Source organism: Sinohyriopsis cumingii, chromosome 4 (genome assembly GCF_028554795.1).
Source record: "Sinohyriopsis cumingii isolate HCF-2022 chromosome 4, ASM2855479v2, whole genome shotgun sequence".
Taxonomy (NCBI): Eukaryota; Metazoa; Mollusca; class Bivalvia; order Unionida; family Unionidae; genus Sinohyriopsis; species Sinohyriopsis cumingii.
The window spans coordinates 79,898,076-79,922,517 of record NC_142964.1 but is presented as its reverse complement, the minus strand read 5'-3'; the positions used below and the strand labels follow the sequence as shown (position 1 = coordinate 79,922,517).

The window sequence follows — 24,442 nt, the reverse complement described above, 5'->3', positions numbered from 1 at the left end:
TGTCAGCATAAGTATGAATATTCTATATAAAGATTACTCGAATTTCGATTAAATACATTGATGCAAACTATGGTTAGAAGGCTGTAAAGCAATACCTTCCAATAAAAAACAACACAAAAATCCAAACAAGAAAAGACAATCCAAAACAAAATTTAACAAAGCAAAAACACCAACTGAACCCAAATAAAAGAAAACAAACAAAAAATAACTTCAAACATCAAACGTGGGAAAGGTTTGTTTCGTTCCGAGGAACTGACGAAGCGCAATATACAAGAGTCAATATTAGTCAACGCTATCCGTCACGGGATTTCAGAACACTTTGGCGTTTTTTGCAAGTACTTTCTCTGACAGCATGTTGCTGCAATCATTCGATGGGTATGTAAAAAATATAAGACCATTTCTGAAGGCACCTGAGGTAAATATTTGCTATTTTAGTGACTGCAGTACCTAGTACCATTTTCGAGATATATTGCTTATTCTAAAGTTACAGTCAAAATAATGTTTCAAATCTAGCTCGCCCCGCTTTGAAAACCTACTCCGCCATTTGAAAAAAACAAATCCGTTTGGAGATAAGCTGTTGACAAAACACAGAAAATCCCACGTGTTTAAAATATTTATTTTATAGGTTGTAAACAGCGATAATTACATCTCGATACTCTTCCAAGCCTTTTGAAATCACTTTGTGAATGAGAAATAAATGAGAAAGAACGATGACATTAACATAAGTTTATTCTGAATATCATTCTCGAGTTAATGGGGTGTGTGTGTGTTAAACAACGAACGGCACCTCCAGAAGGTTTGAGTTGTAAGCGAACTGCACACCATTGCCATCGAATACAACGTCATTTTCTTAAAGAAAGAGAAATGAAAACAGTAACTAAATGATATGATAAGGACGATAATTTAAAGACTTTATAACAGGTATAAAAACTAGGGTTGTCAGAGTTTTTTTTTTCTCCCTGGGTATTTCTATTTTCTTCACCTTGAAGACCATCTAATGCCAATATCTGAACGTAAAAGCAATGTCTGAAATTTTCTTACAGATGACAAAAGCAATAATACACCGCGTATGGAACATAACTACTGATTCTTCACAGAAACCATTTAGCAATGAGTTTCTTTTTCTTCTAATTTTGAAACGTAACCAGGATCATAACGGACATGCAAACACTTGGCATTGATTATTCTATTTGATGTAAGTTTTGCAGTGGCCATGAGATCGTGCAACAACTTGCAAAATTATGGACTGGTTTCTTGTCATTGCTATTTATTTTCGAGACAAACGAGAATCCGTAAATACTGGGTTTCCGTCCACATAGAGACAAATTAGAGTTTGACGGACGCATTTGACCCATTACTGGTATGCAGATTATGAAAACTGAAACTAAATCACATGTAATGCTGACCTTTTGTTGACATTTTGTTAATAATATATGTATTTTGTGCAAAATGGGTTGGATTTACCAAGGAAAGTTGCAAGGATAACCAGTGAGGGCAATATTTGCTTTCCATTGATAAAATGCAGCAGCTCATTGGTATACCATCCAGAAAGATTACATTTGATTTGAGATCAGTTAGTACTTTCATCTAAGGAAATAAGGAATGAATTCTTAGTTGAATGTTAGGAGTTAAACAACCTCCGCAGGAACCGTTTTTCCATTGAAAGACAAATATAACATCTGTTGTTTATTGAGTCTTGCTGAAAAGTGTGCTTTGGTCTCTGTCGCTTGTAAAATATCAACGCTCAATTTATACAGATACTGTCATTTTACCCTGCTCTTTTACGGGTCATGCGCAGTGGTGCGAAGTGGAGCGCTCAGATTTCTTGATTTCCAATGTACCTATGTAAGACAGACATATATTCAACGTATCTAATGGCTTGTGAATCTTATATGTTTGAAACTAGTTTTGATACACAATGAGCGAACCCCAGTGTATTTATGCCCCTTAGATATCTACGATCAAAGGTGTCTAACGCAGAAATTGTTATATGTGCACCGGTTGCTATTACATACGTATGGAGGGTATGACGTCGTATATCACTTGGTTGTCAGGAGACCTCATACGAATGCTAAAAGGTGTTTGTATGGGCCTCTCATAACCCTGTCCGGCATCAGGGAACTCCCAGAATCCATCCAGGGACCGAGCCAACGGAAGCCACTGCCGACTACGCGGTTGAAGCATCAGGACCTCAGTCACCGGAAATCTAGAACAACAGAGACAAAATGCTGTCATACAGATGTTCAAACGTTTTTGTATGGCAAGTTATTTAATCAGTTCAATTATTCCCTAATGCATCTATTCATTCCTGTCGCCTTACATTCATTCATCATATTTCTCATTTCTGTCTTTCACATTTATTTCGTCTATGTAACGTTCTATCGATCTAATCTATCTACCGATCTATCTATCTATCTATCTATCTATCTATCTATCCATCCATCTATCCATCCATCCATGTATCTGTCTATCTATCTATCGTATTTATTCGTCGTATTAAAGGTTCTTTTCCCGTAAGATGCAGAAATTGGTATGCTGGAATAATTTTAACTTGAAAGTGAAACAGAGCAATGGAATTTTTTTTTAATTTGAGACCAAAATATGAAACTATGAATAATTTTAAGGAGAGTCTAAATCTTGAAGCGTTGAATAAGTTTAACTTGAAACTGAAAGAGGAAGACTAGGATAGTTTTATATCGAGACATTAATAATAATTCTAACTTTTGAGGGGCTCTGCGAGACTAAGCGTTCTAAGACACTCGCCTTTACAGTTCACTGAAATCTCACCTCTGTCCGCGTGGTCCTAGTCTCGTCTCGGCCAGCATGGGATTGTGAGAAAGCTACCGGTAGATTTCCACGGGTCACTGGTTCTTCCCGGGTCTCTCCCGTATTCTTCCTCTACCTTATATACTGGCCATCACAAATAATAATTTAAAAAATGCATTGTATTAAAATCAGCAGCTTTTAAGAGATGTTGATACTAATATATAGGTTTCAGATAAGATAGGTGCCCACAGTAGAAGTCACGGACACAGATGATCGTTAATAGACACGTGTTTACAATATACACTTGTTCGTAAAATAATGGCGTCCACAATAGGCAGGTGTTCACAGGAACTACGTCCAAAGGTTTGTTGATCATGCTAGTATTAAGTTCCTTGATTACAGTTATCTATAACAACAGAAAAAAACTATACAAAGTTACTTACACCTCTAAGATAATCTGATGAACTTGTATTGGTTCATTTATCAATGATACACGTATGTAGCCATTAAATAGCCCGACTGCATTAATAAGAGTGGCCAACCACTAATGTATCTGGTGTGAATGTTTCAGAGTAACAGCTAGACGACAGAACTGAGAGGAACTACATTAGTTTTTTTTGTACAGCGGAAACATGATGACAAAGGCATGTTAATTATGTAGTGGTCCTAACGACTACAAAAATGGAAGGTATCACTAGGTTCAAGTCCAAGATGTTATCACATATTAAGAAGCAAAATCAACATCAACATACTGGTAAAGGTGATTGACATACGATCAAGTTATATTAAACTTTATAACATTGCAGATAATTCAGTAGATACAATGCATACAGTAGGCGCACTTGTAAAATTGCAGAACAAATACAACTTTTAACACCAATTTAAAGTTCCATGTTTTTTTTTTTTTTTTTCCGAAAGTGTCTTACACCACAACCACATACGCGTAATCAACAATTATGTTATAGGTAATGTGTGACGAAAATTATGTTTTAAAAAACTCAAATCTTTTATGCTACCTAATACTTTTACGCAGTGCAATTCCTGCTTAAATTGTAATGACATGTTTTCAGCTGACTCCCAACTCTTAACTGAGTTATCATATTTTTTTCGCTTAATTTTTACATACATTTTACCGTTTTTTGATATTTTGCTTGAAAAATCTTTTCTACCTTGCATGTGTCATCTTTGTCAGACACATAATTCTTGTTTGTAACATTTGCGACGTATTTACCCTTTTTTAGGGTTTGGCAATGACTAGATCAGCTAAACTTACTCGCTTGACTTTAATTATATCATCGGAAAAAGAAAAGTAGCTCTTAAGTTTTATAGTTTGAAATTATAACCCTTTCACCGCTTCTAATTTAGACATTCCAAATGTATCAGATAAAAAGCAAAAATACCACCCACCCCCAAATATAAGCAAGACTTTTGATGTGTTTTTTTTTTTTCCTTGCTTGGATCAGCAAGAATCGTGGCCGATCTGTGATGGGTGATGCTGTAGCTATCGATTAGTTTTGACAACACGTCAGATTGTCTTCCGTTTCACTACAGATGTTTCTTCTTTTTCAATAGATGAAATGTACTACATGTTTTACTTTTCCAGTAAATCCTTACCATTCTTGCTGTAAAATTGTTTTGTCACCTTCAAACTGGATTTTTTCAGGTGTTAAATGAACTGTGTATTTAAAATCCCTTTGTGTTAAAACTCTTCTTTCAGTCTAACTGTATTTAGAGAAAGAAATATCTCATTGTCAAAATGTATTTGTAACCTTTCTGTCCGTTTCAATACTGTAATACGCCAACGGGGTCTCTTTTCAAAAAGCGAATTCAACCCCGGCGTGAATCCTGCTAGAAGCCATTTGTTTTCTCCTGATTTCCAAGGACTTCTATACAACAACTATTGTAAACTGGAAATTCCAACGCGCCCAGACAATACATAATTTTCCTCTAATTAAAACATGACCACAAATCTCACAACTTCACAATTTGCAGCCAACCTCACAACTGCATGGGTTTCTCCTTATCACATTTACGTAACGTAGCGCCAGTATTTCACGCCGTGAAAATATACAACTCAACCACCAAATACAGGGAACTTTTTCCCAACGCTACTCTAAATCAGTCAAATCATGATTTTTAGCTTCATTTCTCCTGTAACCTTACACCATATATGCCGTCATTGCAACAATATACGGCACCTCCAGATCACGGAACAGTCCCTTCGCAATTATTCCATTGTACAATTTACCAGTCCCCAATCATAAAATACTGCACATGGAGTCACACAATCAATCCACACAATTAGATTTTAATAGGGATTATTGAGCTCCAGGATACTTATACGGTTCTGACTTGAACTCACTAAAACTAAACCATGCCATCATGAACTCTTACCAACACTGCACTCCGTGACGTTTGTGTCTATTAACTGGCTAATTATTCGAGCTGAGAACTATCTCCTCAGCACTGACTTCCATTATCGAACAAGTAATCACAAGATTGTTTGCATGAGAAAGTGAGTCGAAGTTCCAACATTACTCTTATCTGCTGCAAGATATCGCCATTGTAAGATGTGCCTTATCTAGACTGGTTCTCTATCTATGCAAGCTTTGCCCATAACCTCTGCAGTTCTCAGTGGGAACCAAAAGACTCGTTCTGCTTCCACGCCGTCTACATTATTAACATTTCACAGAATTACAATGCTATGTAGGACAAAATTAGTTTATGGTTTTACCCCACCTTGTGTTCCTTATTTGAAGTTTGATAAACCACTCCTGACTCCCCTGGAACTTGTAGGAGATGTTTGTATTTTGCACAGGGCACTGGACTGCTTGTATATCGATAGACCAAAGCCCATCTCCATTGGTCGCGAGGTCGATATCACCTGGAGACGAATAATGATATGGTATGCATACAAATTCTGTCTCATCGAAAAACTCAGAAAGCATGAAGCGCTTTGAAATTAAGACGAGGTTTTCAAGGATAATACAATAAAGTCACTAGAAATGCCTCAATCATTTATGATGGCAGATATGGCATTCAGTTACATAAATTATTAAAATGATTACGGAAAAGAAGAAATGTTGTTGTTGCTGCTGCTGACGATGACAATGATTACTACCACTACTACTACTGCTCCTGTTGCTACTACTACGAATCAAATGAGTTAAAAGGTGCATATCAATTAGTGGGGTTTTCCGCCACCAGAAGGGTGCTAGTTCAAATCTTATCCACACTACGTATGTATATTGCCGAAACAATTTACCACATCACATTTACCAAGATATGATCTTTCATGTGTTGATGTGCCTTTGAGCTTAAGTTGGTAAGTCGATCATTAATTGACAGTGATTGTAGCCGATAACTAGTGATCTTCCAGTTTGGCTGAGAGGCGCTTTTTTATCCCAGTAGATTAGCATTTCTGTCCCAAGAAACTTTCTTCCCTTTATAATGATTCTGAGTTTCTAAAACATTTGTCAAGTGTTCCCTGGTCAAGATATATAGCTTTTGGCAAAGGGGTCTCGAAATGATCAATTATTGTATGACACTAAATTAATACAAAACTGTTTGCTCCTTTAGAATGAAATTTCTTGATTTATGTTTATATCCACGTGAACGTTAGAAAGTATTAGGGTTTTGTCTTGGTTGTCATCACTGGTCATCGTTTGGTAAATGAATAAAGGAGTTCACATACGTGTTCAATTATGTAAACATATGTGAAACAACTTGAACATCATGTGTCAAGACCGATTATTTTAATGAACCAGTTACACAGATTTTTGCTGTTTGTGCGTGAATATGACTTTCGTACCACTGTATACATCATATGTGTTTGTCTTGCTCAAGGAAGCACATCGGCAGCACACTCAGGCTGATCTGATTGTAGGATGATTCGAACTCGCATTCTTTTGGTCGTGAATCTGGCACGCGAACCTATGAGACCTACTGTATATTTAACTGCCAAGTAGCTCCTCGTGAATGTGGCAGTGTCTGGTACCAGAGCGTGGTGTAAGACATAACGACTGAATCATCGTTATGATTCTAGTAAATACAAATAAAATTTGATATATATTCACAAGTTAAATAATACACTAGAAGAAAGATTCAGGGTAGAGTTACAAAAATATTAAATGTAACTATAAGGGGCAAATACGTAGATGGTATAGCGTACAGGGAATAATAAAAGAATGTGCTGTAGCAAACGTTAACCTGAGCACGAGCGCAAATTTGATCGCAGGGGTTGAATGTATTTACTAAGTTCACAAGCAAACCTTCACTCATATCATATCATCTATTATCGTTACTCTTTCATAAATAAATACTGCGTACATAAATTAAAGACCGTTCCGGTGGCCCATTTGGTTAGAGCGTCCGTCTTGGACGCGGGTTCAAACCCCGGCGAGGCCGAGTCATGCCAAAGACTTGTTAAAAAATAATGGGACTTGCAGCTGCCTCTCTTGGCGCTCAGCATTAGGAGGTTAATGTTAGGACTGGTCGGCCTGGTGTGAGCATAATGGACTCACAGTACTAATTCAACTCCAATAGTAAACATCTGGAAACACTATCATATTCAAAATTCAATAACTTAAAATTTCTGGGTGCTCATGATGAAACCTATAATTCTCCATGCACATCTAACCTTGGTGCAAGCTTATGTGTGGAGAACACCATATGAGTCGCGGCATTTTGTTGAAACACGTGTTATTGATTCTGCACCAAATGAATCAAGTGCTCTTTCATTATTGAGTACTCCTGAGTCAAGCCTTTAAAAATACTAAAATTGCATGAGTAGAAATTTGTCTATATTTTTTTTAATTACATATAGGATAAGGTCTCAAAAGATATTTTTACTAAAATGTTAATTTTCATTATTAACCAATTATGGACCACCAAACCCGTAAATACTCTATTATTTGTTCACCCATTTCTAGACTGGTTCACAGTACTTCCGTATAATTAGTACCGTGTATCCTATATCCAGATTTAAATATTTTAGAAAAGGTTGTATTTTACTCATTGATATTGGAGCATAATTGTAAGAAAGAATTGGCCATGCTTGTGCAAGGATAATAGTGCAATAGCATTTCATGTGATACCAATGTCTATAGCTAAATTGCATCCGCATTACATGTTGCTGTGTTGTATTGTACTTATTAGTGGCTTATTCTTGTTATTAAAATAATTGCTTTCCGCCTTTGTATCTTCATGTTATCTTTCTATGGCATGCATGCTACACAAAAGAAACACAAGCATGCTGACATCAGTAAGTATGACATCACAGGGTATCAAATTACATGACGCATTGTATTTTCATCTCTCACTGGCTATAAGACAAGTTTTAAATGTTTTAAATTTCAAAATTGCATTTCTTTTCCTGCTGACTCTCACAGAAATAAGATGCAGTGCATCCCTATTCATATCAATCAAACAAAACAAATAAGTGTGCCACATGACAGGTCAAAATGATAAGAGGCCATTGCCCTTTTGTGTCTAAAACAAATACACACACCCATGAAGTATCAAGAGATGCTGACATTCCAAACTTATTTAAACTATCATCACATGTGATTCATCACTCCCAAATCTTAATAAAAAGGTATAAAAGCCAAAGAAAAGTTCCATAAGCTTTATTATACTGAAGAATTAAATAACAGAGTGCTACTTTTTAGTATAAAACTATGAGGAAGGGTGAGGAAGCAAAGAATAGACAGTCATTTCTTCAAGCCTGGTAATGTTCCCCACAACAAGGGGGAAAATGTGCATCAACCCAAAAGACACAGCCACTTGAGGTCTGTTACATAAGGACAACAAGAGACAAATTTGAAAAAGCTATCCAAAGTTCATATAATGCTGACATTGATGTTGGAGAAAGAAAGCCTATGTACAAACTGCTGCGGCTCAAGCTAATAAGTAAGCTGGAGGTGGAGAAATATGTGAAAAACATGCCAAGACAAGTCCATGTTTCTATGCAATATTCAGACACTGATAAATCTTATCACTGCATAAACTACTTGTTAAATTTAAGTAATAGAATTGAACTGCATATTAAAGTTGTCTAATACATAAATCTAATAGAATTGAACTGCATATTAAAGTTGTCTAATACATAAATCTATACCAACATTTACCCAAAACTCATAAAAAGTTAAGAAAAAGTCTCAAAATCATTACTGTGGCTACTTTCCACTATATGCAGTGTTAAATTACTTACTTTTTAATACAAAGCTGAATAAAATGCATAAATTATTGAAATAAAGAGAAACAAAGCAAACCTTGCAATCACTCAATTACAGTCAAAGGGGAGGGAATACACCTTGATTTGGCAAACCAAGTAGCAAGCTCTAATTTACAGCTAAATGATTCCTTACTATTACTTGATAGTAAGTGCAGAGCAATGTTGGCTTTATAAATAGCTTTTGTTTCAAATATGAAACCATATTTCTGACATGAAGCTTGTTTTCATCTATTCACAACAACAGATTTGGTGAACAAAACACATATCGCTTAGTACACACAGGAGAAAATGCTGAGATGTGGATTAATGTGTTCCGAGAGCACTAGTTCCAACACCCTGACTATAAAGGTTTTCTATCACGGGACTTGGTACATGAAGAGAAAAGAGGTCTGGTGTGGTGGGAGAGAGCAATATGTTCACCATGCAGTTATACATCAAGAATGTTTCAACTGTATGAAGAGATGCCGAAGAGAGGTTGGGGAAGAAAAACTGCCTGTGTAAATAATGCAATACAGATAGGACTTTTGCAGACTTCTATTGGGACTGAAGGGTTGAAAACTATTCTTTTAAGTGAAAATGTCCCTCCCTGATCCCTCAACAAAAGGGATGCAGAAAAGTTCCAATACTGTTTGCCAAAAAATTGAATGTACCAATATGAGAAACATGCTGAACATAGAAAAGGTGTCCAGGAGTTTAATTCTATGATTAGAAATAAGACAGATATAATTGATATTCAATAATACTCGACATATAATAATGCAATTTACAGGTTGACGCAATGCAGCATGTGCAGTTTGGTGCACAGTCCTTGATTCTTACAATGTTCTCTGCTTTGATCTACTGAATGTGTCTCTAAAGTTAAATGATCAGTATTGATACATAAGTGATTGTGACATAAGTGGCTTACATTTATAATCTTTCCCCCACCCCCTTTTGGGGAATTGTTGCATGTGTTAAATGGTATTTAACCATATAGGCCAATCTGTGGGCACCATCATATGAATATTGCCATCAGGCCATACTATGCTCTTTTCTCCATGGCCTGAGCTGTCTACTGCCACTGTCCAGTGTATAAAACCATTCATATCAGTCTTTTGTATAGATTTTTTCTCCAAAATCACATGCAAACCATGAAAAAAAAATCCGTTATGATTGTCATATGCAAACACCACCAAAATGATACTCTAGATGCACATGGTAACCATGGAAACAACAAGCTCCTATTATGGTATAGGTCGCATATAGGACTCAGGGTACTAATTCAACTCCAATAGCAAACATATGGAAACACTATCGTATTCAAAATTCAATAACTTAAAATTTCTGGGTGCTCATGATGAGACCTATAATTCTCCATGCACATCTAACCTTTGTGCAAGCTTATGTGTGAAGAACACCATATGAGCCGCGGCATTTTGTTTATCTACATGTGCATGAAACACATGTTATTGATTCTGCACCAAATGAATCAGGTACTACTTTCATTATTGAGTATTCCTGAGTCAAGCCTTTAAAAATACTAAAATTGCATCAGTAGAAATTTGTCTATTTTTTTAAAAAAATTACATATAGGATAAGCTCTCAAAAGATATTTTTACTAAAATGTTAATTTTCATTATTAACCAATTATGGACCACGAAACCCGTAAATAAACTATTATTTGTTCACACCATTTCTAGACTGGTTCACAGTTCTTCCGTATAATTAGTACCGTGTGTCCTAATGTGACTGGGTGTGACATGATGCTACAATGTCTGCGGCAGGATGCCTCTGTGTTATAGACATCACTATAAACTGTCACACAGCATACAACATTAACGATATGACTGAAAAATTGCTAAAGACGTTAAAATTCCAAATCTCTCTCTCTCTCTCTCTCTCTCTCTCTCTCTCTCTCTCTCTCTCTCTCACACACACACACACACACACACACATTATATACGAAGTAAATACAAAATTGAAATCTTTAACAGTTGAAAAATCCCATACTCAAATTTATTTTTGAGTACAGCTGAAGTATACATCAAACCTGCCAGAACCGGCCCAAACATATATAAATTCATCTGAAATACCTACCTGGTTGACAGTTCTCGCAAACATCCGTGATATAAATATACTCATTTCGAAGCGGTGTATGACCCACCAGGGTTCTGGACGGTGTCAACTGTGTAGTAAAAATAAAATATGATTTAGACCATTTCTTCAATGATTTTCTTGCGAATTGCATGTATCGAAGAGACCAGAAGTTTAGTAACCTGGACCAGTCTGTAATAAATCTTGCATCTAATGATTTTTTTTGACATTAACATCATGATCATGAGACCAACTGCAGGTGTGAGATCCCTTGCCATGAGTTTATTGATAAGGTAGTCAGCGTCAAAAGATCTAATTTCAAAGAAAATCGCATAAAGTTTAGAATTTTGTCTCGTAATTATAGCCATATTTATGACGGATAAACGTTACTTATATCTAAGACAGGTTTTCATGCCGGCGTGCGAACTATCACCTTTGACCTAAATTGACCAAGCTGTATATGCAAATTAGTTGATTTGTCAATATTTTATTCTTCAAGGTAAACTAAGTATGGGCCTGTAAATGTTGTCCTGACGAATGTAACAATTTATCTGTGTAAACGCTTGTTCACTGTTCATATATGTAGAGAATAATAATAATAATAATAATACCTTTAAGCACATTCCACAGGTTAATGATCCGTAAAGCTGAGGTTTGTTGAGGGCAGCAGGCTCTGTATTTCTGCTTTGTGCTGCGTGCGGAAGGCTGTTGGGAGGAATTTGGCACATTCCTGAGTAACCAGTCCCGTAGAAAGAAGCCTTGCAATAATAATAATAATAATAATAATAATGATAATTATAATAATAATAATATTAAGAAGAAGAAGAAGAAGATCAGGAAGGAGAAGAACAACCGACTGAAAGTTTATGTTATCACACCTCTCTTTCTAATAAAATAATAAACAGATAAGCCGTCTGTTTTTTTAAAAAAAGTATATGGTAAATACATACTAAACCCAAGTTCACCCTTATTGAAATACAATGTTAATAAGTTAAGCTGTATAAGAGTTCACCATGGACATGAACGACACACATAGCTGGGCAACGTAAATCTAAAATTTCCGCCAGATTATTTGCACGAAAGTATGAAAGGATATATTAGGAACACGTCTATTTTATTGGGGTTAATAAAACAGACATTACAATAGTTAAGTATGGCTTACTAGGATAAGATTGAAATAAAAGTAAAACTAATTTTTTAAAAAATTGTAATTTGCAAGTTAAGCTGGTTCAGAGAATTTTTTCCAGCTTGCATTAAACTCAGGTAATGCCCGATTACTTTTCAGAAGGGGTTGGGTTTGGGGCTGGAATAATTTACCCCCAAAATTCAAATTTTCATCCCTCAAATAGTCTGAAGAAACTGTCCTTCTCCTTAGTCGACAAAAACTTGATATATCCATTATATTAGTTGGAAAGAATTAAGTATCTTGAGGTAATAGGAAAAAAGAATCCGGTTTGAAATGTAAGGTGCCGCTACCTCTCTGCCAAAATCCACTTAGCAGACAGTTACTATTTCTCCAAAGATACAGCTAATGCATAAAATGTACAACTCATGTAAAGTTTCGGCCTCTTCATAAGTTCTTGCAGGACATTTGATCAATGAATAAGATACATCGTAAGTGTCATGTCTTACTTTCCAAGCTCCTAGCGGCTGGGACAGTCTTCATGTTCATATTCACAAATATGTTCATGTGAAGAGTTCTTTGGAACCAGACATTGTGCCATATGGAAGGATAGCTATGGTTTTGTAACTCTTCAGAAAAAAAAATAGGTCTGCACGAGCTTCCTTTATATGTATTATTTACACCATACTATTATAGATAGATGCACATATAACTGGTGGAAACTGCACACCGAAGGTGGTTATGATGCATATACTATAAACACTCAACATTTCACTCTTTCCATGAATGATCCATCAGCGCCAACAGGTACAAACAGTTAACCGATAAGAGATCCTGAGAAAATAGAAATGAAACTAATGAAACACTTATGAAAATCAAAAACTATAACGCATGAATACTACTGAAGACTTCTCTGTGAGAGTGAAGCAAGTAAGTTCTTGCCATTTTCTAGAGTACATATATTGCACAAGGAAATATAATTATTGGTCATATCATGACAGTGGAAGTAGTTAACCAACAAAAAATGAAACAGTGGACTCAGAAGTTGAAATGTATAACAAGGAGATATAATACCGAAACAGACATTCGTAAAGTGAAAGATGCAACTAGAAATGCTAATTTGCGAGAGTGTTTGCAAAATACCGAATGCAAAGGGCACAAATAATTGGACTTTTAACAAAGTATATCGGTTGCAATTATATGAGTATTGATTGTGTGTACTGTCTTTATAATTGTAGGTATATTGATAGGTACAGCCTTCCTGTCTTTATTATTAATACTATAATAAATTTGGAGTATGCGCATTTGTTTATAGCGCTCCGTTTTAAGGATTTCTCAGATGTTTGTGATTACTTGTTTAATTATTTGAAGTCGGTTCTGGGGAAATATTCATCAGACCGAAATAATTAGCCATTTACTAGGAGCAAACGTCACGGAGTGAAGTGTAGGTGAGTTTCCATGATGCCATGGTTTACATTTGTGAATTCAGGTCAGAGTCGCATGAGTGTCCCTGGAGTTCAATATTCACTATTAAAATCTAGTTGTGTACATTGATTGCGTGACTCCAGGTGCAGTATTTATGATTGGAGAAATGTATATCACGCAATGGAATATACAAGAAGGGACTGTTCGTTGTCAGCAGGTGCCGTTTGTTGTTGCCACGGTGGTTAATGTGATGCAAAGTTACAGGCGAAATGTGGCTTAAAACTATGACTTGATTGGCCTAAGGTGGCTTTGTAAAAATAGTTCCATGTATTAGGAGGAGTCGTATAGATTTACGGCTGACGGTACGTCACAGAAAGTTAGCGAAGAAAAACCATGCAGTTGTGCGCTTGATTGACAATTGGGAAGTTCTGAGATCTGTGATCTTGTATTAATTAGAGTAAAATTATTTATAGAATGGACACGTTGGACTTTCCACTTTACAACAGTAGTTGTATGGGAGTCTTTGGAATCAGAGGAAACCTATGACTCCTAGCGGAATCGCGCCAGTTTGACGTCGCTTGGTCAAGAACAAGCAGCCCCTTGGATTGTTACAGTACTTATGTTTTCTTGTTTTGCTTCAGTGTCTATCGTTTGACGAATTGTTTTAACTGCTAGTTTAATATTCTTGATTATAACGGTATTCTTAGTCTTTGTCTTTTTAGAACGTTCATTTATGGAGGGCAGATGTTCAGTTAGTGTAGACAAGTTTAGTTTCACAGGGGCATTGAGTTTGTGTTGTCAATGTACAGTTTGCTGGTATTCAATCAATCACGTACATTGGTAAGCTCAGACTGCAGAGATAATCTTTTATCAACATCAGTTCAGCAGAGTAAAGTCATTATCATTCATGTACATGTTTACATCAGTTTCTTTGAAAGAAATATCATTTACATCATTTGCATAAACAACAAATTAGAGGTCCCAAAAAGGTAGCCGACATTTTAGTGAAGAAACTTAAATTTTACTGTTGCAGTAGGAAACAATTTATTGAAGGAAAAAAAAGACTTTGAACCTTGTAGTAGCGCGCATTTTAGAGAAGAAACTGACTTGTATTGTTGCAGTAGCAAACACTTTATTGAAGTAACTGACTTTTTAATGTTGAAGTAACAGCGCACATTTTGGCAAACAACTGCTGTTGCAGCAGAAAACATTTTAGTGACAAAAAAAAAAACAAAACAACAAAATAGCAACAACAAAAACAAACAAAAAGAAAACAAACAAAGACATCAAACGAACTGACTTTTACTGTCGCTTATAACACCAGTACATCACAAACGAACGTTTAGGAAACCACTCCAATTCAGAAGAATATAGCTGACAAGTGATGTCACTTTTAATCTTTCAACACACACACACAGACACACACACACATCTTTGTGTGCGTACCCGTCAACTCTCCTCCATCATTGCAAACTTATGATGATTTGAAATGATTTTAATCTTTCAACACACACACGCATCTTTGTGTGTGAACTCATCAGCTCCTTCTGTATCATTGCAAGCTTATGATGATTTAAAACAGAGACGTTCTTGCAACGCTGAAAGGACGAACAGACGTTTGCTCAACAGCAAGAAGAAGGAAAGCAGCAATAGGAGAAGAGGAAAAGAGCGAGAGAAAAAAGGAAAGAGAGTGACCCCCACCACTTTGACATCTGAAAGAAATGTATCACACTTCTTTGGAGAATGCTAAGGGAAAAAGACCCGCACCTAAACATAATTCCTCCACTGTCAAGACGTCATCAGCCGCGGTACATAATTACCGCTGCCACAGTAGGAGTAGGACTTGAATGTGTGTTTGTGAGTAACTGTTAGTTATTGTCAGTCTAAATGGGTTTGGGTTACTAGGTGAAGGGATATTTTATAGTGTGAGTGGGGATAATATGTAGTAAGTCACTGGGTACTGGTCAGTAACTGTAGCTTTAACATTGCATTTAAGGCTAGATCCTGCACAGACCCACATTTGTTAAGCCTACGGCGCAATATTAATTACCGTTAGACCCCATACAGGTCCACATATGGTAGGTGTGGGGCGTGTTTGATACTCGATCACTATATGTTTGATAGTAGATAACTCGATGATGGTAACCTCAAACGGGCGCGTTGGACAGTAGACAACTAGGTGTAGGATAGTAGATGACTGGATGTTGGATAATAAGATCACTGGGTGATAGACACTCCAATCGGCTTGTTGAGTGTATGGTGTGGGTTTTGATAGCAGATCACTGGGTGTTGGATAGTAGCTTACTAGGTGAAGGTCACTTCAGACGATGTGTTGGAAATTAGATGGCTGGGTGCTAGCCACTGCAAACGGCATGTTGAGATATAGTGTTGGTGTTGGATCGTAGATAATTAGTTGATGATCAGTCACAGTGTATGTTAAATCAATTCAAGTTTTTATCACAACGTTTTGCGTTATTGCTATATAGACCTATAATGTTGCCCCACCATACCACATTCTCGTTAGAGACCAGAGACCTTCATCATGCATAATCCCCGTTAGAGTGCAGAGAATCGCTGCTATGTTAAATTCCAAAATTTTGCCCCATATAATCTCATACATATTAAACCTATGGAAATGAGATTGTCTATTTAAGTCCTTAATATTTCCCGCAAAAACAAACCTACAGTGTTACATTTGTACCTTTCGCACCAACTCGACCCATAATGTTAAATTTATGAACATTTTTAACATTGGATATCCCACAGACATTTACAATCCACAGACTTGTATTAACAAAGGAGCCCCATTCGTCGTAAAAGTGTTTAAAGACCGTACAGATTTTGTTCCTACTAATCCATATCTATATTCATAGTTGTCATAGGAAGGAACAAATCTCAGAGCATAGTGCTTCGTTCTTTTACATCAGCAACAAGGCATTATACATAATATTTTGCTGCTGTTATTGTTATTCTGTTGCATCTTCTTCTCCTTCTACTACCGCTACTCCTCCTTCTACTACCGCTACTTCTCCTACTACTACTACTAAAGATACTACCACTACTACTTCTTGGAGCCATGTAGACCCATAATGTTGAACTTACGGACGTTTTTAGCGTTACGTTTCCCGTTAGAGACACGAGAGGCACACCATACTAAATTCCCGTTCGAGACAGGAGAATCCTTCTAATAAAATCCTTCTAATAACACTATTGCATATATTCTGATCCTCTTCCTCTATTACCGCTATCACAACAATAACAACAACAACAACAACAATACCAAGAAATGCTGCTGTTGCGTCTACTCGAACTATCGTAAGAATGTGACAAATTGTTTCGAAACGATAAACTCTATAACAAATTCTCCCATTTTACAAATGGCGTGTTACGTTGTTTTCTTCTTGTTTTTTTTTTGTATTGAATCTATAGCGCAATGGGCAGAAAGGTGATTTTGTCGGTTATCAATGATATCGAAACTGCAAAAGTGTAAATACTTACATTTCCATGGAATACATGTGTGTACATTTGGTAAATTTCAGTCTCGTAGTCCGCAAGGGATGCAGTAATAAGTGAAGCAAAAATCAACTTGAACATCATTTCTGCTTCTCAATGTTAGACCTTCAAGATGACGAATATTTTTCACCTTCGTCTCTTGACAGTTCTTATCAATTGACATTAACCATGTAAAATGATCACGTGTTCGTTGCAACGTATTACTTGGAATGTAGGATAGGTTTTGTTCTTGTAATTCTGTGTATGCACTGGATTCAGTAACAAAGAAAGTTCACCACACTGTGAGAATCTTTACATCTGCGATGCCAAAATTGTTAAACTTTCTTAAGGAGACATATACGACTTAATTATTGGCGTTAACATTATCGAAAAAATGTGATCTCAGAGTTAGTACGTATGTTCACTGTCTTTCTGAAATTGAAGCTGTTCGTAATTGTTGATTTATTATCCTGCCCCATACCCCCACCCCTACACCTGTCGTCAAACATGAGCGTCAAACATAAGCACTCTTAATATTTAACAGCGAAGTCATTACGTGCATACATTATTATTGATTAGTATTTCTTTGTTTGTCTTCTTATTGGCGGGGATTAGCCTATATAGTCTTATTCGTCAGTACGTGCATGCGTACGTTCGTAATGTCGTTCAGCTCCTCACACCCCTTTCAAGACAGAGACTTTAAATCTTGAGATACGAATTAGGGTGGTATACTAACTAGCAAAACGGTTTAAAAATTCTGATCGAACCCTGTAGAGTGTGATAATGGAGTCAGGATTGGTTGTGGATACATTATAGATAGCTCCCATATCAGGAGATCATCATGTCTGAGAACCAGTAATTGTGCTCGCAGATCCAAGGGTTCAACACATATCAGATAAGGGGTTTTACCGAGATCCTTGGTTGAAAGTCTAGGGTTACAGTTCATAACTTGGAACTATTTAAATATTTAAACTCCGAACTACAACGTATATGTACTTAATGGACACGAATTCAGATATGCAACTCACAAGGGCTCGTGGACCTAATGCTTATCCCTAAGACTTGGTCGATGGTGACATAGATTTTAAGGTTGGCCGATAACAAATGGAGGAGATCAAGAGTATGCGTTTTACAAACACCATGGTTTCAGTTTGAATTCGCTCAAAACTTGACTTTACTTAAAATAAACAAAGAAATATCAAAAAGTTAAACTTATGCTTAAGCACGAAATGTTTAACCTGACGTAAAAAGGAAATGTCTATTTTTTCCCTACTATTTCCTCTAATTATGCACTATCACTACATCAAAATATCTCCCCAATATTGACTTTGTTCAGTATTGGCAAACCCTTTGAAGAGTTTTCAGTCAGTTCACGAGCCGTCTATAGACTGTTTTAGGTACACGAACGTACGAGCATCCTGTTTAAACGTAGGTACAATAATGTATTAACCCTGCGGTTAAAATTTGGCTTTTTGAACCAGTGAGAAATAAGCTTGACTTAAGCTTAAAATGTACAGTCGATACGGTTACCCTTTCATGCTTTCAAGTTATTCATTTTAAATTATTTTGTTCGGGATGAAACATTCGTGTCATAATTTTTGGATTTGCTTCCAATATTTTAAATGGATGAAGTAACATTTCTTTAGTTTTTATTATTTGTATTCAGTCAGCTGTATTCGTGAGGTCAGTATTTTGCAGTTTTGACGCTAAACCGTTATTTTTGCGTGTGAGGTAATTCTTTTCAACCTAAGAAATTGTTTTATTTTATTTATATACATGTTTATTTCTTTAGTGTAACTGTGTATTGTCCCGTGACATTTGAAAAATGATGATTTTTTTTTCGAATTGTAAGGCAAAATATCCTGAAGACCATATGCATCATATTGAGCCATATTGATACACGTTGGAACCATATTTTTACACGTTAGAGCCATGTCGATACACGTTGGAGCCATATTTATACACTTTTTAGCCATGTTGATACACGTTGGAACCATATTTATTGTGAAGTTTCGAATTTTGAAGTACAGCGTATTTTAAAGTTGAATGCGCTGAGCATTACAATTTTATCGCATTTAAGCCAGAAAAGCCTTTGTGAAGGTAACTTCGACCTTTCTTCGTTCATCTCCCCCATGTCGGTGTAAACTTCAAAGGGGCAGAATTCCAACTCAGTGAAATTGACCGGGGTATCTTAAGACGGTCCTTAGAAAGTAAACATTTGAGATACCAACCCACACCGCTTGGTAGAAACATATGTCCACTTATCATTTTTCAAAGGGAAATTGTTACACACTGTCATTCACATATTCTGAGCTGTCTAAACCTGATGAAAGGAAATATTTCTTTGGGAAAAATTAGGGACCGCTGCCTACGATTGGGCAGAATAAATTAGAGCAATCAGACTTTAAAGTGACGACCTTAGTCGAAATTCTTTAATCTGAAAATGTCCAAGAAGAGGAAACTTAGTCTAGACTTCGTGGAAAGCATAAAGAGATTAGTGCTTTCCTCGTGAAACAAGTAAGGGACCAGGTGGTGGTCTTGTAAAAATAAAGACAAATTTAGTGCTAGGACGCACAAGTTCTGAAAGAAAACAGCAATAAGGTACGCAATTTTAGTTTCGCGTAATATTCTATTATTAAATTGTTTGTTTTATGCAAATGTGTTTTCTATGACTAGATTTCCATATTATATTGTTTATTCAATTCATGAAAATGTGTTGATGCTAGAGTTGTTATGCATTTTCTTTTATTCAGTTTCATTGAAATGTGTTGATGCTAGAGTTGTTATGCAATTTATTTTATTCAATATCATGGAAATGTGTTGATGCTAGAATTGTTATGCAGTTTACCTTTTAATTATACAGTTATTCTTCATTGGTAGAACTGATTGCATGTTCATATGTGTAGGATTTCATAGGGTTATATGAAATAACCTCCTTTGTTTGTTAGGACGATACAGATTATCGTGAGTTAATGATACTTACCTAATTATACCTGATTTTGTAATGTTTGAAAACTCTTGAAGGTTAAGGATTGATGTGAGTTACAATTTGTGAATTCCATGCAATAGTAATCAAACATGTAGTAGATACGTAAAATGATGCGGTAATATTTGATAGACGCTCACGTGGTAATTTAAGACCTGCCGCTGGAAAGCGAGGTCAATGTCCTACCGTACTAAGTCAGAATTTATGCAATGTGTGGATAGCCGACATGCTCTGAATAACGTGGGTGAATTTTATATACGTCTTAAAGAGTGAGGTATACAGAATTATGGGGTAATTTTGTCTTTAAGGAACAGCTTTCTAAGAGAAAGACGAGACAGTCTGAAGACAGAAGTCCGAGGAAAAGAAGGACGAGGTCAGAATAAAAGGACCAGGAAGTCCATGAAGGGGCAAAGCATAAAGATTAGGAAGGATGAACTAGGAGACGTTGATATAAGGTCCAGAAGGAAGGTGATGCAAATCGGACGTGGACATTGCACTCTTTTCACCTCTCGTTATGATAATGATGAAATAAATCCAAACTGGACACGCCGGTTAAATTCTATTTATATAATCTAACTTAAATTGGAGTTGCCGTTATTAATTTAATCTAATTAAATTTGTTTTTTCTTGTGAAAGGGGGCTCGTATCGATTTATTCCTTCACAGTATTCTCGCTCAGTTCTCTGTTGAAATTCCATTTTTCTTTCTCTCCCGCAGGACTATAATATCGAGGGTGGTCATCCTCTAGATAACGCCAGCCAAATCCAGTTAACCATCCTTCTTACTAAGAGGGCGATGTTACATTTATACACGTTAGAGCCATGTTGATACACGTTGGAACAATATTTATACACGTTAGAGCCATGTTGATACACGTTGGAACCATATTTACACACGTTAGAGCCATGTTGATATACGTTGGAACCATATTTATACACGTCACAGCCATGTTGATACACGTTGGAACCATATTTACACACGTCACAGCCATGTTGATATACGTTGGAACCATATTTATACACGTCACAGCCATGTTGATACACGTTGGAACGATACTTATACACGTTAGAGCCATGTTGATACACGTTGGAACCATATTTACACACGTTAGAGCCATGATGACACACGTTGGAACCATATTACGCACGTTAGAACCATGTTGATACACGTTGGAACCATATTTATACACGTTAGATCCATGTTGATACACGTTGGAAATATATTCATACACGTTAGAACCATGTTGATACACGTTGGAACCATATTTATACATGTTAGAGCTATGTTGATACACGTTGGAACCATATTTATACATGTTGAAAAGGTTTTGATAAAAGCTTTCAAAACTTTAATCATATTTTTCGCAAAATAATACAATGGAAAATCTTTATTTGTTTCCTTGCGTCAACGCTTTGGGTTAGCTTGTTCATAGGTTACACACAGACGCCATCTTTTCCATTTTAGTACTGTACATGCATACTAGTTCGTTATCCTTGTCGTAATATATCGAAGATTTTGTCGGCATGCAGGTTGAAAGAGTGCTATCAGTTTTTCATCTGCCAGCTAAACCTTCTGTCCGATTTCACGATTTAAACGAGCATGTTTGACGTGTCTGTTTCATACTTACAGGTTATCTATTGGTTTAGTTGATCTCTTGCATGTGCGATAAGTAACATATAAGACACCAGTCCCAGACAATGTGTATACTTGAGAATTTCGGTTCCAGTAAAGTCACAAAAGCTGTATAAATTTCTCTCCTCATTCCTGAATTCCACAAATAATCGTACGATCCCTTTTCCCCAATACACACGTAAGAAGAACTAGCCCATAGCATATTCTGCTTATCAAATGGCTCAGGACTGAATTTTAGTGTCCATCTTCCTACATAAACAGACGCTTCTTCATTAATTAATAGTGTCATTTACTATATAACAAACTGACTGGCCTTGTAGATGACACGGCGAATTCATGATCATCAGCTTAGGGTCGTGACTTCGAAAACCGACATGGTCAATTCTGATTGGACAGTTATCAAGAAGCTTAAGCGTATATAGTGCCGTAGCGGACAAAAGCTGGTCCAATCAGAATGTTGCCGTTGAAATTTTAATGTCATATGTCCAGAATTCCAATTTCACGTGTTGTATCAAAAATGATTGTTCTTAAAAATCCATTTTCTAGGTCGAGATTTTAGATTGTATCTGTTAAAGTAAACAGTAGTGGTTGAAGTTATATTTTCTATGTCGAAGTGTTAGATTCTGTGGTTTGAATTACACGGCGATGGTTGACATTTCAATGTCATACGTCGAGAATTCTTAATTTAAGTATTGGTTCAAAGAGTTTATGTTAAAATTTCCATTTCATATGTTGAGTATTTAGATTTCATCTGTGGAATTACAGAGCGTTAGTTAAAAATTCGATGTCCAATGTCGAGATTTTAGATTGTATCTTCTGAATTAAACGGCGATTGTTTAAATGTTAATGTCGTATGTCGAGAGTTTCAATTCAACATGCTGAATCACGTTGATTGTGCTCAAAGTTCCATTTCGTATGTTGAATTTTTAAACTGTATCTGTTAAATTACACAGCGGTGGTTGGACATTGTACTGTGCTTGTCAAAATGGCCATTTTTATATGGTGAAATGATGTTGTGGTGTTAAAAGTAACATTACACAATATCCACTTTAGTAATTCAAAATAATATCGAGTATTAAGATACATCATTCGTGTATTCGATTATGAGGCGCCATTACATTTCGTGCATTTACAGTTTGAAAGTTACCATTCACAGGTAGATAATTACTATGAATTTCTTCGCTAGAGGTCGCTCTCGTGAACGAGCCGCGTTATTTTTAAACATGAAGGCTGCTTCTCGTCGCTGTGAAATTCAACAGATGAAATCTAATACTCGCCATATGAAATGGAACTTTCGTCCCAAACAGTTACATTCAATGTGTGAATTAGGGATTCTTGACATATAATATTGGAACTTCAACCACCGCTGTGTAAAACGTCGACATAGGAAATAGACCTTTAACCCACCACTGTATAATTCAACATATAAAATCTAAAATCTCCATCTAGAAAACGGAACTTTAAGGACATGCAATTTGATCCAACACGTAATATTGGATTTCTCGACATACCACATCGAAATTTCAACTGCAATTTTCCCATTGGACAGCTTTTGTCCGCTACGGCGTCTCATATAAGCCGGCTTGTTCCATTCGACCCAGTGGTGTTAAGCAGTCATGGGCTGGCTTATCAAGTACGGTAAGTACATATTAAAACCCTGGAAATCATGTTAATTTTACACTCCGTATTATCGAAACAGTTTGAGCTCGAAACTCAAGTTCAACTTAAAATAAAAAAGTCGTTGACATTGTGTTATTTTATTCAGAACAGACTTAAGATAAAAGGCTTTCGTAATTTTCATAGTGTACTGTCCTCTAGCCTACCGGACTTAACTGTGCAAGATTTTGTTTTCTCCAAGTATTTATCTCTGGCCTGTATTCTCGTAAACTTTTCTGTGACAAACTCAACCTCAAGCTAAAAAAATAGGATATTTTGATACTCTATACCAGGGGTCGGCAACCTATTTTTCATAGCGTGGCCCTTTATTCCGGATTAATTACAAAATGAACGAGCGCGTGCCACCAGTAAGACAGCAACATTGTTAAAATCTAGATTTTTGAGTGCCCTTCGCGTGCCAGATAAAATCTCTTGACGTGATTACGGCACGCGTGCCGTAGGTTGACGATCGCTGCTCTATACCTTTAATTAGAGTAAAGCTAGACTAACATTCATACTTTTATTAATTTTAGATCATTTTCTTGCATACATAATTTAAATGACTTAAATTTACTTTAAGTACCAAATTTAATTATGGGTATGGAGTTATTTCGTTCGAGTATTTGCTTAAAATGAACTAAGAACACGGCCCCTGCCCTTATTAACCACTAGTAAACCAGGGAAGTCCTTATCTCTGAAATCTAAGCACAAAAGCAAACCGTTCATCTGATCACATTATTTAATACCCGTAGAAAGAAAGAGGTCATTGACATGGATAGAAAAAGTGGCATAAAACAAATTCCAAGACCTTGTAATCTCCAACTTTACTTTTGAGTTGGAAACTTGGGTTCATTTACTATATATGAAAATTTAGAACTTAAAAGTCGTAGTCCCTTCTTAATTTTATTCCCCTATTTTCAGATTTCAGTTTTTAATTCTCAGTTTAATCCAAAGACCAGTCTGAATTTTGTGCGTAACACATATGATAATACACTATGACGTCAAAAATGACAATATCAGGTTAGGTAAGAAAAAGGCATAGCGATCGAACATAT

At 36.2% G+C, this 24,442-nt stretch overlaps 1 protein-coding gene across 1 annotated transcript; it reads right to left on the bottom strand.

The window, feature by feature from the left end:
- Nucleotides 1-711: 711 nt before the first annotated feature.
- LOC149801525 (uncharacterized) lies at nucleotides 712-17,312 on the bottom strand. The gene is made up of 6 exons (XM_089955698.1): nucleotides 17,121-17,312; nucleotides 11,686-11,832; nucleotides 11,078-11,165; nucleotides 5,506-5,650; nucleotides 2,016-2,206; nucleotides 712-849 (listed from the first exon to the last, which is right to left on the bottom strand). The coding sequence occupies exons 1-6, from the start codon at nucleotides 17,217-17,219 to the stop codon at nucleotides 770-772; spliced, it is 750 nt and encodes a 249-aa protein (XP_089811824.1). The 5' UTR covers nucleotides 17,220-17,312; the 3' UTR covers nucleotides 712-769.
- Nucleotides 17,313-24,442: the final 7,130 nt, after the last annotated feature.